Source organism: Nilaparvata lugens, chromosome 8 (genome assembly GCF_014356525.2).
Source record: "Nilaparvata lugens isolate BPH chromosome 8, ASM1435652v1, whole genome shotgun sequence".
In the NCBI taxonomy this organism is placed as follows: Eukaryota; Metazoa; Arthropoda; class Insecta; order Hemiptera; family Delphacidae; genus Nilaparvata; species Nilaparvata lugens.
In genome coordinates, this window is record NC_052511.1 from 34,447,847 (window position 1) to 34,466,857 (window position 19,011).

Genomic DNA, 19,011 nt, shown 5'->3' on the forward strand with positions numbered 1-19,011 from the left:
CTCATACACACACATACAGACATACAGACCAATACCCAAAAACCACTTTTTTGGACTCAGGGGACCTTGAAACATATAGAAATTTGGAAATTGGGGTACCTTAATTTTTTACTTTCCTTACTAGGAAATAGGGCAAGGAAAGTAAAGATGTATATATTTTTCATTCCATGTAATTCAAAATACCAGCCAACGAATATTCCTCATTAACTAATCAAATTTGAAACGGGAACTTCATCAAAGCTGTAGTTGTGGCGGCCATTGTTGTTACAACTTTTGCCGACAGACAGCGCATAGCTCTGTCGGCGGAGAACTGTGATTACAAGTCGGCTGTTTCTTTTTACTTTTCAGATTATGTTTCAGCACATTGTTTGGTCACGTACGTTTTCAAAAATTATTTCATTTGCAGTTTTTATGGAAATGTAGATGGAGGAAAAAAATGTTGTGTATATCACGAGTGAAAAAGGTTTTTTCCTCCACCTACTGTCTAAAGTACTTACTTTACTCCCTGAAACATAATACTGAAGTGTCACTTTTTTGCTCTCGGTAGTAAAAAACAGAAAAACTCCCTAGGGAGGAAAAGTGACTCCATTTTTTAAATAACATGGGAAGCATCTCTATTTTAAAAACTTACATGGTAATAGGTTAGAAGGTCTAAGCTCAGATGAGAAAGCATAATAGAGGTGTCTATCATTGAGTCAACTGAATTCAATACCACAACCAGAAATTTGAACAACTTATGGAATATATGTTTGTATGATATTATATTCTTAATATTAGTGGACGATAAAAATTTATACAATTTTTAAAATATTCTATTCTATTCAAAATACCAGCCAACAAATATTTTTGATCTGCAATTCAAATCTGAACCGCGTGATCTGGAGTCAGCCATTTTTGGTAGCTGCCCAGCTGATATAATTGTTACAACTTTTGCCGATAGATAGCACAATCGGCAGTGCCAATCAGACGACCAGTTTTTAGGTTTTAGATTTCAGGTTATGTTGTTAGGAAACATTGTCACCAATACGTAAGTTATTAGAATGATTTTATTTGCAGTTTCTATAAAAAAATGTAGATGGAGGAAGAATGTTGTGTACATCACGAACGAAAAATACTTTTTCCTCCACCTACTGTCTAAAGTACTTACTTTACTCCCTGAAACATAATACTAAAGTGTCACTTTTTCGCTCTAGGTAGTAAAAAACAGAAAAACTCCCTAGGGAGTAAAAGTGACTCCATTTAAATAACATGGGAAGCATCTCTATTTGAAAAACTTACATGGTAATAGGTTAGAAGGTCTAAGCTCAGATGAGAGAGCGTAATAGAGGTGTCTGTCATTGAGTCAACTGAATTCAATACCACAACCAGAAATTTGATCAACTCTTGAAATATATATGTTTGTATGATATTATATTCTTAATATTGGTAGACAATAAAAATTTATACAATTTTTAAAATATTTTATTCTATTCAAAATACCAGCCAACAAATATTTTTGATCTGCATTCTGCAATTCAAATCTGAACCGCGTGATTTGGAGTCAGCCATTTTTGGTAGCTCAGCTGATATGATTGTTACAACTTTGGCCGATAGATAGCGCAATCAGCAGTGCCTATCAGACGACCGGTTTTTAGGTTTTAGTTTTTAGGTTATGTTGTTAGGAAACATTGTCACCAATACGTAAGTTATAAGAATGATTTAATTTGCAGTTTCTATAAAAAAATGTAGATGGAGGAAAAATGTTGTGTACATCACGAGCGAAAAATACTTTTTCTCCCTCAGGAAAATTGTTGCCCTCGGCTTCGCCTCGGGCTTCAAACTTTTTCCCACAGGGAGAAAAAGTCTTACTTTTCACTCTAGATATACAACTAACTATTTCTCCCTCAGGAAAGTTGTTACCATCGGTTTCGCCTCGGGCTTTAAACTTTTTCCTCAGGGAGAAAAAACAGTACTTTTCACTCTAGATATAAAAATAACTATTTAATGTGGGAGGTTGAGTTTATACTTTTTCATTCTTGCAAATGGCAATAAGATGATATCATTATGAATGTTTTGATAATTGAATAATAAACACAAAAATAATGAAAATTATTTCGATCAGCTGTTTTAGCCCACTTGAAATTTGGACAATCTGGATGTCATCAATTCTTGTTATCGTCGACTGCGGAAGTTGAGGTTATAAGTCCTATCCTACTCTGAAAATCGAATTTGAATAGTTTATAATATATCTTATTTGTATTTCATTCATCCAAATAAAATGATAGTATATTATTGCAGGTTACTTTATCCAGTTCAAGAAGCATAAACTAATTCCGTTTCATTATTTGTAAAAACGTTCAGCATCACAGAAATTGCCCATGTAGTTCCAAAATTATCCACAAGGTCTCGTGGCAAACGCAGTACTATGAGCTTAGAGATTGGATTCTATAATACTCTGAACATTGAATTTGAATAGTTTATAATATCTTATTTGTATTTCATTCATCCAAATTGAATGTTAGTATCTTATTGCAAAAAACTTTATTCAATTCATGAAGCATAAACTGATTCCGTTTCATAAACTATTTTGTAAACACGTTCACATCAAATCAGAATCAGCTGACTTTAAGGCTATTTCACAGCCTGAACAATCATTTTCGGCCTCAATATGACGCAGCGAAAACCAGCTCATTACATCCAAGTGGAGCGAAAAATAAATTAACACTTGAAATCAAACACAAAAATATAATCAACATTAAAATAATCGAAGTTCACTGGAATTCAAATCAATAAATTTGGTTCAAATCTAATCACTTCAACACACCTGGAGAACACTAACTACAGAAATCCACAATACTAATATTTCACTATATTCACCATTCCTCAACACATCGATTTTTGTTGATGGGGTTTATTGGAGAAAACTAGGAAATAGGTAGTAGCATGTATATTTATATTATCTCAACTTCACAAAAGCAGGCAGAGAGCAGGTAGAAAAATTCATGGCAAATACCTAGGTGCGAAGAAGGAGCACACTGAAATGACGCGCGCCTTCTTCGTATCATCACGAAAATGATTTATGACCAACCTTCAGCCAGGTAGGATGCGCTCCTTCCGCTTCACTTAATCCTGTTTGTATTATCAGTTCAATTATGATTAGCTAAAAGTATTATCATTTCTGAATATTCTGATTAATAATGAATCATCATACTGTAATCTAGTAAGGCCATAGGTGCTGCTCTATTGCACAAAAAATGCATAAGCATTCTACTTATATAGACACTTGGCACTTGTCTGTAAGGGGAGATGTGGAAGCCTATCACTAATATTCCTATAGAATCATTGAATTATTTTGTATCATGGAATCAATAAAAAAATATAGAACGATAGAAAGAGTTTTATTATTGATTTGAAATATATATATATATATATATATATATATATATATATATATATATAGAGAGAGAGAGAGAGAGGCTCACAGAAGAGTGTTGAGTACACTTGGTCTAGCCTTATCATCAGGTGATAACGAAACGCAGCAGGATAAGTTCGGTACTCCGTTATCTCTTTCTTAGGCTGACCTTCAGGTGATAGGCGTAGTAGTGCAACAAATGATTCAAGCTAAGCTTGCCCCATTGAGACAAGAGATAAGCGAATTGAAACAATCTATTGAGTTCATTTCAAAAGAATTCGATGAATTCAAGGTAGAATTTCCTGCTTTAAAAAATAATGTAAAATCTTTGATAAATGATAATGCTTTTTTGAAGAGTGAAAATTCTAAATTGAGAACTGAATAATTATCCTCACTGCAAGAATATACCCGTAGAGACAATTTGATCTTGACTGGAATCCCGGAAACTACGAATTAATCTGTTTATGAAATATCAGTTTAAAATTTGGGTGTCCTCCTTGATCTTAATCTAACATTGAAGGCCCACATCTCAAACTTGAAGAAATCTTCATATTTTGACCTGCGGACAATGTATCAATTGAAGGGAATCTGCAATATCAACACATTAAAAGAGGTATATTATTCTCTTGCTCATGCCAGAATAAACTATGGGTTGAGCTGCTGGGGCAGTATCTACTACACAACTATGCAGCCCATAATCAGGCTTCAAAAATCATTCATAAGATTAGTTCCTGGAGTGGGGCCTTGTGAAAGCTCATTCCCACTTCTCTATAAACTTGGCATCTTCCCAGTAAGACATCTGTATGTGTTTAGGGTGCTCTCTATTTTCTATTTGATAAGTGGAAATGATGGCGTGTCAATAGATTATAGTGATACTATTACAGACCCTCATCGTACAAGCCAGGCTGATGAGGGTTTATCCGGGTATTAGGCCAAACCGCACTCTATTTAGAAAATCGTTTATTTTCCTGACACCTAAATTCTTCAATCTATTGCCCTCTCCTATAAAATAATTATACAATAACAGCAATATAATCAAATAGAAGGGAACCAGAAAAAATGTCTGCTCTCCATCAGCTCTGAAAGATTGAAAGTTCTTTACCAATTCTTTTACCAGTTCTTTCTGTTCAGCAATTATTCTAATTTTCAACCCCGTATAGATAAGCAATTAGCCTAACTTAGTTCCAGCATAAATGTAATGTGTTTCTGACGAAACAATTGAAGTAGTATTTGGAAGAGTAAAATATAACAATTAAAATTTAAACGAATATTGCTGATTAGTTCATATATTTCATTGAAATAACTAAGTTCCATGGAAATTATGTCTAATAAGATTTTCAAAATATTATCTAAAATCAAGCCATATACGCTGATAATTGACCAAAATATTCTACATAAATAACGTAATGATGTAATTCAATATATTATTCAAAGCCAGAATCCAGAATTATTCAGAGTCCAGCAAATATGCTGGTTTACGTGTGTGTTGTTTGGATGTCGATTTCACATGCATAATTATATTCACATAAATGTCATACCACGGAAATCACTGGATTTTTGACCTTACAAACTGTACCTCACTTATATCAGTGTTTAGTTTTTGTTATTGAGGACGTATTTTTGTGTTTCTGTTAGTGCTAAACCGGATGATAGATTGTGAAACTTTGTTTTTTCTATTTTTATTGGTTATTTTTGTTTTTCATTTTTCATCACTTATGCTTACCGTACTTTAAAGAACCTTTTTCTGTTCAATGATGCTCCTGTAATGCGGACGTGACCTTGCTATCAAGGTCATTTGCATGCAGTGTTTTATTTCGTACAATGTATTTTTTAATTTCTATGATTATGTATGTATATTTCAATTATTGAAAATATTTTCTAGTGACTCTGTATTTCGTATTTTGGCGAAATAAAGTTTATTTCTTTCTTTCTTTTACGTATCTTCATCATTCTATAAACTTCATTACCGTATCGATTCTCAAGGCCTACGAAATAAAATCTTTTCTCCACTCTATTCCAGGATTAATCATTAAACTGACTTATAATCTACATAGTCATCACACAATTCACGGCTTATTCAAAACCACTGCGCTATCAAAATTATATTCAATCCACCCGAATGAAAAATCTTCATTGAATGAACAGATCATTGTACTTTTTTAATGTTAAAATTCGATTATCGTATACTTCAAATTTCTTTATGAAGTACTTTCCTCTCGACTGTGAATGAAAGGAAAAGAATTGGATTTCTGCATTTTCATAAGGGGGCGAAGTTGGGGCGCAGCCAGGCCTCTCTTCCCCTCCTAAAGAGAGAGAGAGAGAGATTGATTGATTGATTGATTGTTTTCATTTTGTGCTAGGTCTAGACAGACCCATTGCATATCATAATATTTTACTTCAGGAATTATAAGTATCATAAAAAAATTATAATAATGATATCCTGCATAATAATACAGAAATTATATACATAATATAATTCACGGAAAAAATCAAGATATAAGACTAAGACGTATAACATAAACTAAATGGAATATAAATAATGCAATAACTATGTGTGTAAGAAAAATACAAAATAATGGTTTGGATACTGAATTGCTTCATTCAGAGCGACAGAAAATGAACCATTTGCAATATTCAACTAAAATACACAATGCGAAGAAAATAATTCTGATTGATTGGGATCAGGCGATAAGGACTGATCACTCATCAACTCCAAGCAAGTGTGCAGAAAGAGAGAGAGAGAGAGAGAGAGATAAAAAAGAGAGTTGTAAAAAGCTGGATATTTTATTCAATAAGAAGAGGATGAGGACAATATTCATATTTCATTATTTTTCCATATTCCTTGTTGTAAAACCAAGAATCGACATATTATAGCCTTGTATAGAAAACAAACAGGTTTGTTTGGAAAGAAGACTAAATGTGAGGCTAAACTGAGAAGGTTAGGCTAAAATGTGAGGCTAAAATGTGAAGACTAAATTGAGACTAAATGTGACAAAAATGTAATGAAACGAGAACGATTTGTAGGAGCGGATTAGAATGTGGAGGGAATGATAATAACAAGGTTCGGGGAGGTTGAGGAAGGGCAAAAGATGAAGAAGGACTTTTCAGGATGAAGGACAGGGAGGTATAATATCAAGATAGAGATGAATGAGGATGAAAATGTTTTGAAAAATTCATGACCCTCCAATGACATTTGACTTTTAAATTCCATGATAGCTGTGGGGATTAATTCTTTTTTCTTCGAATGAGAAGTAGGCCTATCCTATGTTTCATTATAAGATGTGAATTTTCCAGTATTGGATGAGATTATTATCATAAACCCTCCAAGCCACTGAGATGTATTAAATTCAACCTGATTCTGTGACAGATTCTTGTTGCTTTATACAAGAAATAATATTACTAAGCTAATCAGGATATTACTCCACCTCACAAATAGAAAGATAGATAGATAGATATAGCCTGATAGGTAGATAGATTGATAGAAAGAAAGATAATGAGGAAGAGAGAGAGTGAGCGAGATGGAGAGTGAGTGAGAGTGGGTGATAAATGGTATGAAAGAGAGGGTGTGAGGGAGAGAGAGATAAAAATAAATATGTTGAGAAAGGGGATGAGAAAGAGAGAGGGTGTGAGAGTGAATATTGTTACCTGGAGTATCGGCCGCACTCGTGGACTATCTCAACAACGCCCTGTTGCGTGACTCTCGGGTAATTGCATCTTCTGAAGGACGAAAAGTAAGCATCCACTTTCCCCAGCAGACGACCCTACAACCAAATGCAATCCCATCATCAATGTACAGGCAGCACTTTTAATGACAGTATCAGATCACGCTATTTAACCTTTGAATATAACACTTGTACTATACCCCAAGCATTTTTATATTTGATCTTCTCCCTTTAAAACACAGTATTGAGATATTCCACAATGCCATTGGCACTGACTGCCAATGTACTACTACTCTGTCAGCAAAGAAAAGTGGTACAACCCAGTGTCATAATAACGTAGCCTATGTAATTTTCCAAGTTTATCGTAATTTTTACCAAGTGTTGAATTTTTGTACATCCAATTTTCCTTGAGAATTCACTTTTTCTCAGATAATTCCTATTGGATTCTTGTGAGTTATCTATGTTCTAGTTTTTCACCTGACACAATTGTTCACAATTGACTGGATAATCCAGTTTCTACTTCTACTCAATTTCTCTAAGAAAAAACTTCTAAATTCAATTAATGAATTAGTTTGGGAAGTAATGGAATGTCTGGATATTCAAAATCATTGATGTAGTATGAATTTTCTTCATATCTCATCAGTTCTTGTATGAAAAATGATGGATATGCATGAGTGTTCCAATCATTTTAATCGAAAAATAAGAAGTTTTAGTTGGGTATTATAATAGAAACCGTTAATTTTATCTCTCTTGCATGAGTACTCGATGGAAGTACTCATTTTGACTATCAGAAATGTAAGTAAATATTGGTGAACTAATCATAGAAAATATTTCCACAAATCAATACATTTTAGTGAATAGAAGTGCAATGATGAGAGATAACCAAAGACAAAACTTATACAAGAATGTTTTTGTAAGCGGTATCAGGTCATCAGAATTTAACAAAGAAAAAATACCTAGAAATAAATTTCAAAAATTATAGAAATTTATAGGAATTATGATAAGAAATGATTTAGGGTGTACCATATCCCAATTTCATGTTAGTGTATCATTTTTATAGGTGTTATATTTGAAGGTTAACGTAGATTTGGCGTTTTTATTGTAATAGTTGCATTCCATCATAATTCTCCAACTTGATATCAATTGAAACTTATCAAGTTCCAGAGCTATTTCAAATAAATCACTGAAACTTCCGATAGAAACACCTAAACGTGCTTGATGTCGTATGAATAAGAACACGCTTGTATGGTAATATGGTCAAGTAAACGTTTTCCATAGTCAATGTTAGTAGACAGACGTTAGTAGTCAACGTTAAGTAGTTGAAGTTGGTACAACGATAGTAGTCTGTCTACTAACTTTGATCTATAGTTGCATCAAGCATTGACATCTCTATCTCCGGATCAGCGACAAGGTATGATCAAATGATTCAAGATAGTTTTAATCCTATTTGATGGAACCAGAGAAAATATAATAAGAGAATATCTCATTGTATAAGGCAGTTGTGTTCCAAATTCCACGGGCATTTCTGTGTTCCAAGCTTCACTTTGTGCTCAAGCCGATTATTGTCTACTAATGTTCATTATTGTTTTTTAATACTGCCTTGAACGAGTGAGAGTGTATTAGAGACTATCGAGTGTATTGGATAGTGAACGGCACGGTATTAGAGACTATCGGCTTCACGAAAAATAACTATGTGAACTATCGGCTACAACAAACAATGCAATTTAAAACATAAACGCCCTACACCATCCTTTCGTCATGGGATATCTCCTTATGCTATCTCTTCTCCATGGTACAACCCAGCTCAAGAGGTGTTGTTACCTCTCACACAGCTACTGTGCTTCCTCTTATGAAAACTTTTCCCCTCATCCCATGAACTTTGAGAAATCTGTTATAGACCTACATTGAGAGCGGTTACAGATTATCAAACTACTGCAAAATGTGTTATCATGGAAATAAATTTCCTGTAGATTAAGAATACTACATGATACTACTTGGATGTAGAGAAGAAGGTAGGGAGATTCCAAATGATTTGTGGAAGTATCAGTAGGACATTGGGAAAGAAAGCTACCACAAGCACGATAATGACATTTTATAAGACAATGGCAGCTCCACTACTACTCTATGGTAGTGAATCGTGGGTAACATCAAAGCCACTTGAGAGTAAAGTGCAGGCAGCTGAGATGAGATTTCTTCGCAGAACCAAGGGCTGTGACAGAAGAGATCACATCAGGAATGAGGATATACGGAAAGAGCTGAATATCTTCTGCCTGAATGAGAGAGTTGCATCTTATCGTCAGCAATGGAAAGAGCATGTGGAACGAATGTCAGCTGATAGGCTTCCTCAAAGAATTTTGAAGTATAAACCGGTAGGCAAAAGAGACATAGGCAGGCCACGAAAAAGATACATATATTTTTATTATAAAATGAGAACCGTAGATTGTGGTGATGCTTATGATGATATTACATTAGATTATATTGGTGTTATTAATTTACAGATTTTATTTATTATCATTTTTTTATTTTAATTACAAGCTGAATGTGAGTCGGAACAGGCAATAGCCTAATCCCTGATTGAAAGAAGAAGAAGATTAAGAATACTTTTTGCGGTAAATTATTTCAATTATAATGATCCTTGCTGCTTCTGGTTGTATCACAACAATCACGAAGAAATGACGAGGAACAGAGCTGAATGATTTTCAAACTTATCTACACTCTCAACGCATCCAAGTATAGAATAGGAGGTCAAGATATGACAAAACCATTATCAGCTCAATTATTCAAATGATTTTCTGTACGTATAATTTCCGTTCATCTTCCATAGCTTCAAAAGTTGTTATTTCCACTAACAAAACTGACCTTCGATACTCTATCTTTTAATAAGTACATGTCTATGAGAAGATATACATCTAAACAATGAAGATTGGCATAAATCTTTCTTACTTCTTTATTGATTGATATAATAAATTATTATCACATGATGCTCATCATGGAGAAGTCACATTCAAGGTTTATAGACAGGGAGCTCATGAAATATATATTTAACAGTCTGAAATATTAAAAGCAATGTCATCAAGAATCCATTTCATCTCAGAGCTCCAGCCAATCCGAATCTCATTATCAATTCTTGATACTCGATCATGATGGAACCATGAACAAGATATTCCGTTGAAATATGCATTCCAGAACTTATAGATTCATGAGTTTTCTTCGGTTTCATCGGGGTCTTCGACCCTCGAGGATAAACCCCTTCCCAAACTCAACTTTCATGTGTACTTTTCGTGAAAGTTACGAACAGAGTACTATCGATAACATCTCCTGAAGGAATAGCTCCTTCCTCAAGTTACACTCTTGTTGCAAAATTAAATGAGGCAGATGCTGAATAATTAAATTTTCTGTTCAGTAGGATTTTAGTGTTGAATGCACGACTTATTATGGAGCGGAAATGTCATTTGTGACATTCAAATATGCATCAGTGACCATACACGAGTTCCGAACCATAAGTTCTTGACTTATTGATACACTGATCGACTGATGAATAAGATTAGTTACTTATTCACTGGAAGTCTCTAATGAAAATACAAATGTGGAGTTACGATACAATTTGAAAGAGCAAGATGAACTGGAGAGTTTGAAAAACATTTTTAAGAGAATTTTAAACCAAAAAAATTTATTCATCATGATATTCCAGCGGTTAAACAAATAATAGTAGGCTCAACATGTAAGTATGCACAATATCCTGTTATCGAATTTTCTGAATGGGAATAATAGGAATCCATTGTTTTAAGGATAATCACTCTTAGAACCAGTGCAAATGAAGAGTATTTGATTTGCTGCCAAAATGTTGTGGTTAAAATACTTCAAACCGAAGCGATACAAGAGCAATTGAGAGAGAGTAGAGAAACCAACCAAACATGACTTTCACCGTTCAACTGGAATTTGTTCAGGGAATTTCACTGGTAGAGGACTTATTCGTAACATGTTTTTTCACGAAAGGCTTTGTGGAAAACAAACATTGTTTTTCAGTTTGGCATAACATTTGGGGTGTACCTAGAGTTACTCTGCGATCGAGTCGCACCATTTTTCCAACTGCAGAAGTCTAGTGTATTGATCAGGTAAAATAGAGTTATGTTGAAGGAATTTATTGAAACATTTGAAACAGCGGTGCACAACCTGAAACCTGCAAGCCGTATTTATGTAGTCCGCCGAGTTGCCAAAAACAAAAAGTTTCTAAGTTGGCTACAAAAGTATTATGCCAATTGAATCAGCAAATCAATGTGAAATTCTGAAACTTTGTTTAAAGGAAGGGTGTAACAGAATGAAAATTAAATGTTATATAGATTCTGTTCCCATAGCCCTTCAATTTTTAATTATTGGACTAACAATAAGTGAAATTCTGATGAACTATTTCTGATCATTTAACAAAAACAGTGCTTTGTGTTTCATTCTAAAATGCTCTGCCCGATGGAGATTCAAAAATATACAAGCAAGTTTGCTGGTACATATTGCCAGTACTTGGCGCAATTTGAGTTTGTAAACAATCCTTTTTTGATAAGAATACTTACTCTAACTTCGACCTTCCCTCTTAGATGAATACTTATCCTTACTTATTGATGAATCGAATATGAGCCTATTTGGTACGATAAAGCTATAAAAGTACCATGCAGTCTTGAACAGTATTCATAAAATAATTAGGATATAATTCATTGAAAATGTTTCAATCTTACTCCAGCTATCGGTACCTCACTATAGTTATATTATCTCTATCATTACAGTCCCATGTACATGTCTACTGTACCGAATGATTATACAAATACATGATTTGAGATGACAACAAAACAAAAACTCTCATGTTCGTGAGCACAAAACGCTGGGATAAGACGTCTAGACCTTCCGATAGTAAGTTACTGGCCCTTGCATCCTTTGTATATCAAAGTGAAGTAATGAAAGCATTGAAAACTTGTAGAAAATTCAATAAATAGAGTATCTATTGATGACCCTTGAGGTCATCTGATTGTAGAATGAAACTTACCTGCAACCAAAAGGGTAGGTAGAATCCTGAACAGCACAGAAGTGAAGCTATTAACGATACGATGGCCCAAACAAGGCCCACACTGGTTAAAGAAGTTGCCATGTCATGCACGGTACAAGTGCCACCTGTAAGGTAATGCACAGGTGATAAATCAATTATTTGAAATCTTTCCCACATTAGATTCTCAAATCTCATAGAATTTCTGAAATAATAATGACGAGATATAACTTGATAAATTTATCTATCCAATTCTGTTACTCAGAATGAAAATATTCAGCAATAATCAGCTTTTTACTAAATACCAATAGTATATTATTTTTCAATGATTTTCCGAATTCACATTGCACAATCATTTTGAATTGAGAAGTTTCAGGTATTCAGCATAAAATAATACACTTCTCTTAAGAGGGATAGGCATATTCAATGGTTGTTTAACTTGATAGACTAGAATTATTTTTATGGCACTTGAAATGGAATCATTTACGTAACTGTAGTCGTGTTAGAAGAAATAAGGATAGTTTGTTTACCAAATTGAAAACAAATTATCAGTAAAAATGTCGACAGTAATTCAAGGCAACTCCATGATTTAGGTGCCTACTTGGTTATACTATTAATATGTATAATTGAGTAGGCCTATATGAATTCTAGGTTGAGTGGTGGAGAAAGACATAACTCTGCCTAATAAATAATTTTTTCAATTTCAATTCCTCATGGATGCTCAATTTAAAAATTTTAATTTACAATACCAGCTATAGGATATCATAATTCTTAAGAGTATTTTCATTCAGGAACGTGTCTTCATCACCATAGTACGCTTACTAAGGAAAATGTATTTATCCTTGAGACATTATCCAACAGGAGCAAGGTTATTTGAACTGTCGAAGGAAGGTGAATCATTGAGGTCCAATGTTCATCAAATCGAATCATTAATTTGCCATACAATAAATACATAACAAATAAATTCAAAAGAAATAAAAGAAAATACATCATTTTATAATTAAAAGTATAAAATAAAATAAAACGTAAGCATAAAAAAATAATACCAAAATCAAAATTAGATACTTTTCATACTATTCATCGAATAATATAATCGCAGAACTCCGTCTCCATCGGCAACAAAAGCTGTCCAAAGTGGACCTCTCCATCACGAAACTCGTTCCAAACCGCCAGCATTGGTCGAATGGAAAGCATTGATGTCATTCATAAGGCATGCTGATAGTTCGAAGTGAATCCCTCAACAGAGCAGTGTGGTGACCGTTTTGAATTCGCAAGGTATCAAAACAGTTCGCACCCAGCTGAAATACCTCTTGATGAATTATTATGACAGGAGCGCGGCAATTTCTATCGCTCGTAATTAACGGGTTTTGCCACGCTCTGAAATGCACGTGTCATACACAAGGTATTGTCACTAAATAGATGGTCCAATTCCTGCTGTGATTTCGTTATTGTTCCCCCCGAGGGCCGGCACATTTCATTCGAATTGTATGTATCTTCAAGCATCGTGGACGTGTAATAGTCTTGTTACAATGCTGAAGCGAACGCTGAAATTTCCATTCTGTGGCCAATAAAATTTCATCGAATCCGTTGTGAAACAAATGAACTTTCCCTTCTAGGACACATGGAGCAGATCGCAATGATAACTGAACAGTTAGTATCAAATGAGTGAAAGAAAGAATGAGAGAGATTAGATTAGATTAGATCTCTTTATTTATGTATGTTACAATATACATTGTTATACACAATGTTACTGGCTTATACACTAATTTACATTAAATGACGATAATGCTAGTTCAAATCAAATCAAATCAAATAATTTTTATTGACAAGAGAACAAAGCATTAAAAACAGCTTACAATATACATCCAAAAATTTCAGATAACAATAATTATCACATGTTCAAAAAAAAAATTGCAAGCTTTAAAACAAATAGACATTAGGAAAAAAGACAGTTTCTTGTACAATAAAATTACTACTTGCTGAATTATATAATATAATTCGCGTGCAAGTAGGAGCACAGCTTAAAAGAATTTTATAATGCTTCATTCACACACACATTCACACTACTTTCACTCCAACAATAGCAATTTGCGCACTCTTGATTTAGTTTTCTTTTTGAATTGACAAATCCTTCATACCTGACCCATATCTTGTACAGAAATGTGCCAGGGGTGATTAGGGAAGCAGAGGCATTTTAGTTTGGTAGTGTTTAGGAAGAGGGTGGACAGGTGGCTGTACCAGATTGGTTGGGAAGCTTCAGAAGAACTACTCCAATCTCGTTATGCTGGGTGACCAACACGACTTCAAGGTTTCCAGACAATTGATTGTTATTTATTTTATCATTGATATAACCGATTTGACTGTTTTGCCTTTCCGGTTTATGCTTTTTTTTCATTCTCTCTTCTGAGAATTTCTGGAATCCCTGCCACTGCGGTCTTCATAAGAATATTCTTTTTTCTTCTTTATTTATTCTTTTAATCAATCAAGGTATTAAGTATACTTATTCCTACATACATATTCCTACATACTCATTCTTAAATATACATCAGCACAATATATTATCTATTTTATAATCAGAATATTAATAATACATCCATAATATAAGTACTGTATTCTCTATTATTTACTTCTATGAGCAGATTAAGCTTATTATGTATAAAGTGGATCTCCCCCCTACACACAGATGGATAGTCCAGAAGGGGGATTCCAAAATATGTTGTATATTGTATTCCTTATTCGTGTATTATGTTTTTTTGGAAATAAACTGAATGGAATTGAATTTTTAATTATTTGTACCTTTAGAAAAAATTAACCTAAAATAGCAAACAAACTCCCAATCGAGTCAGGCGGTTGTGATAACATCCACTTGCCAATTTGCTTTTTTAAAGAATGATATTTAATTTGTCTAATATCAAGGGGTAGCTGATTGAAGAATGTTGGCCCTAAAAACACAAACGATTTTTGAAAACATGTATTATAGGATTTTGGGAGTTTCAACGTATTGTTAGTCATTCCTCTTGTTCTGTATACTGAATCACCCTCACCCATCTGATCACTACAATTACCTGACATCCTGAAAAACAATGAAAGAACTTTAAATATATAAATTCATCGTAATGGCAAGCACTTAAAGAATTGAAATATAGGAAAAGAATGATCAAACCTACTTACTCTTTTCATAACCCGTACTATCCCCTTTTGCAACGTCATTGAAGGTTTTAAATGAGTTATGTATGTTGAGCCCCAACAGCCTATACCATAGTTCAACTTGGAGTGAACTAGTGCATAATAGATCTGCTTGAGAACTGACTGTGGGATGAATTTACTGAGAAAATAGAACTTTTTCAAAATAATAATTAGATAATTTCTAAGATTGGAAATATGGTGAGACCAGGTGAGCTTCTCATCCACCACTAAACCTAAATATTCAATGAACTGTGTTTGCAATACAACATCACAAACACAACCATTATAATTACAAGTATTATTATGAAACTTCAACGGATTATGTAACTGCCAAGAATTAGATAGTGTAAATAATATATATTTGGTCTTGGATGCATTTAGAGAAAGACGATTACAGTTGAACCAAAGAAGGAGTTTAACAAGATCATATTGCATGATATTATTCAAAGTTTCTTTATTATTGCTACAATAAGACAATGCAGTATCGTCTGCAAAAGAGACCTGCATTCCATGAAATTTACCAGAGAAACGATCATTAATGAAAATGAGGAATAATACTGGACCCAAAACTGAACCTTGTGGAACACCAGAGTCCACTCCCAAGACTTGACTGTTAGTACTACCAATAGTGACATATTGTGATCGATCACTCAAGTATGAACAGAACCATTCATTAGCCACACCTCTAATACCCGCCCTAAACAACTTATCAAGTAACACAGAGTGGTTTACTGTGTCAATGGCCTTTTTAATATCCAGGAAAAAACCAGATACAAAAAGAATAACCCTTGAATTAAGACTCTTATAAATAGAAGACATAAAAATATCAAGTGCCATTTCTGTGCTCATTCCTTCACGGAAACCAAATTGTCGACAATAGGAAAAATTGTGAGAATTCAAGAAATTTATGACCCTTTTCTTCACTATTTTCTCTAGAATCTTGGAAAAAACTGATACCAATGAGATGGGCCTGTAATTGTTCAATTTTGACCTGGAACCATTTTTAAAAACTGGAATCACTTTGGCCAGTTTCATCTTAGTTGGAAATCTCCCACTGGAGATGCTGCAGTTAAAGATATCCACAAGTATCGGAATCACAGAAGTGGCGACAGCTTTTAGAAGTTTTGAGGAAACTCCATCGTCACCCGGAGCTTTTCCTTCTCTCAGATTCTGTATGTGGCATTCCTCATAGGTTACTGGTTCGAAGTAGATGGAATCATGAGAAGTGGTTGAATGGAAAAAATCATTATATTCTTGAGTAGCTTGATTGCAAGGATTAGAAATTAAAGCAGTTACCTCTCTAGGAACATTAACAAAAAAGAATTGAACAGATTGGCTAAGTCGAAATGTTCAGTTATAACAGTATTATCATGATCAATTTTGTACTCAACCGTTCTCGTTTTTTTACTGGAACTACCACATAGCTTATTCAATACAGACCACTTCTGCCGAGGTGGCAACTCATTTATTGATGAGTAGTACTTATATTTTTCAGACTTAATCCAAGATTTGATATTCTTCGAAAAATATTTTGAAGATGACTTCATACGCATGTTATTTGGATTATTTCTTACTTTTTTGACTAGCTTATCTCTAGAATGTATAGCCACACACAAACAATCGGTAATCCAGGGTTACGCAAGCTTATCTAAGCTTACGCAAGCCTGTATTTAAACCCTGAATCACCTTGATTGATCTTGACTCATTAATATAAGTGTGCAAAGTTTTCAAAAAATTATTAAATTTATAATCAACGTCATTGTGGTACAAAACATCGCTCCAATCATGACACATTAATAGATTTCTCAGACTTTCATAGTCAATAAACGTTCTTTCTTGTACAATATTGTTATGTCGATAAATATTATTACAAGGATTCAGGGTTATGGCATTATGATCTCCTATCAAAGTCTCAATTACGGCACCCTTGATAAAGTGACAATAATTTTGCGACCTGAGAAATATGTGATCTATACAAGTAGCGGTTGTATCTGTAATTCTAGTAAAAATATCGATGATTTGGTCGAACCCATATGAGCTTAACATTTCAAGGTAGCTATCAGATTTGATATCGTTGTTATTATTAAATATATTAATATTTATGTCGCCAATTATTTTAGAGTCGCAGGCTGTTAGCTTCTCCAATACATGACCAAAGCTGAAAATGAAACGCTCGAAGTTAAAACCATGCCATCTGTAAAGACTTATTAAGTTAAATTCATAATTTGAAATTGTACATTGCAAATAAACCATGTCAGCACCCTCAATACCATCACAGTTATCTACCAATTTATATGTAAAATCTGGATAATCTGTGGTACAATAAACTATTAGGCTGGTAGCACGAGTAAATATGGAAATACTAGAAACTTGTTCATATCCATCAATATAGAATTGTGATACCTCTTCGGATGTATTCAGCCACACCTCAGACAGTACTAAAATTGCAGTATTAATCTTCCAACAGCTAAGGTGAGATAATAAATTATCAAAGCGGCTGTTAATACCTTGAATATTTTGATGAAGTATAGTAAAGTTGTGGCCATCATTTGCAATGTGAGGGTTATTTACTTCTTCAATACTAGTTAGTAGAACACAGTTTTTGGTTTCATCCATTAAGGTTCAAAATGAAAGTCAAAACTATATTAGAAACTAAGTGCACTTAATAAAAGGAATAATAGAATTTAACAACATTCACACGCACATTCACACAAACAAAAAGAAAATAGTGACTCATGAGAATGACAATAAAACGTGAATTTTCCTCAAGTCTCCGTAATAATTAAAAAAGTTTTTCTAAAATTGATGGAGACTACTTTATAGTGTTGAAAGATTATAATGCAATCGCATATGATTTGAAGTTAAAAGCTCTCTAGAATATTATATATTATAAAAAATATGAAGTACTGCAATAAGATAGGAGCATTTGAAAAAGTGAAAAAGAAAGAGGTAGGCTTTTTACAATGGTTTACAAATAGAAAAAAATCCTTTATCTAACTATTGTGATAAGAAAATAGATATAACAATAAGAACAACATAATTATTATCAACAAAATAAATTCACTTTTCCATTGGTAACAACTATTAGTTAATTTTTATACATTTCAATAGAAACTAAAAACATGGAAACAAAATTAAAATGTTAAATTGAATGAAAATCATTGGAAAATTGAAATAATAGGTTCAACGGAAATGAAATAATATTATTAGACTCATTCTTCGTATTCAAAAAGTTCTTGGAATAGAATTAGATAATTCAATTTTCAGTCTTTGTTCCAAATTTCTTCTTCAGGTCATCCAAATCACTCTTACTATTAATAACATGGACTCTATCACAGTCAACCTTCCGCACTAGTATTTTACAGTTCTGTATCCAAACATACTTGACACTATGGGATTTTTTCATTGCTCGAGCTTCATTAAACAATTGCCTATTAGATTTGGTTAGGGATGGATTGATAAAAATAGGATTCTGAGATTCGAATCCCAAATTGCAAGCTTTCATACCTCTGACCAATTTGCTAAGTTCTAACACAGCAAGAGCATCAGTACGTCTTACAAATTTCACTACAATACTGCTGATACTATCCTTTTAAGATGGGAGAGGATGCATCATATCAATCATATCAGGTGAGAATTCGTATTTGAGGAAAGCAAACAGTTTTTTCAATACAGCAGACGAATCCCCTTTATTAATCGGCAAGCCAGCTATTTCTAATCTATTTTACCTACTATACTGTAGA

The 19,011-nt window shown here is 33.6% G+C and overlaps 1 protein-coding gene across 1 annotated transcript in view; it reads right to left on the bottom strand.

Moving 5' to 3' along the window:
* Nucleotides 1-19,011, bottom strand: part of LOC111061528 (LHFPL tetraspan subfamily member 6 protein) — an 88,366-nt gene that overhangs the window by 53,799 nt on the left and 15,556 nt on the right. The window contains exons 2-3 of the mRNA XM_022349227.2: nucleotides 12,086-12,210; nucleotides 7,037-7,152 (exon numbers count right to left, since the gene is read on the bottom strand). Of these exons, the coding sequence (XP_022204919.1) occupies nucleotides 7,037-7,152; nucleotides 12,086-12,187 (218 nt within the window). The 5' untranslated portion in view covers nucleotides 12,188-12,210. The remainder of the gene's footprint in view (nucleotides 1-7,036; nucleotides 7,153-12,085; nucleotides 12,211-19,011) is intronic.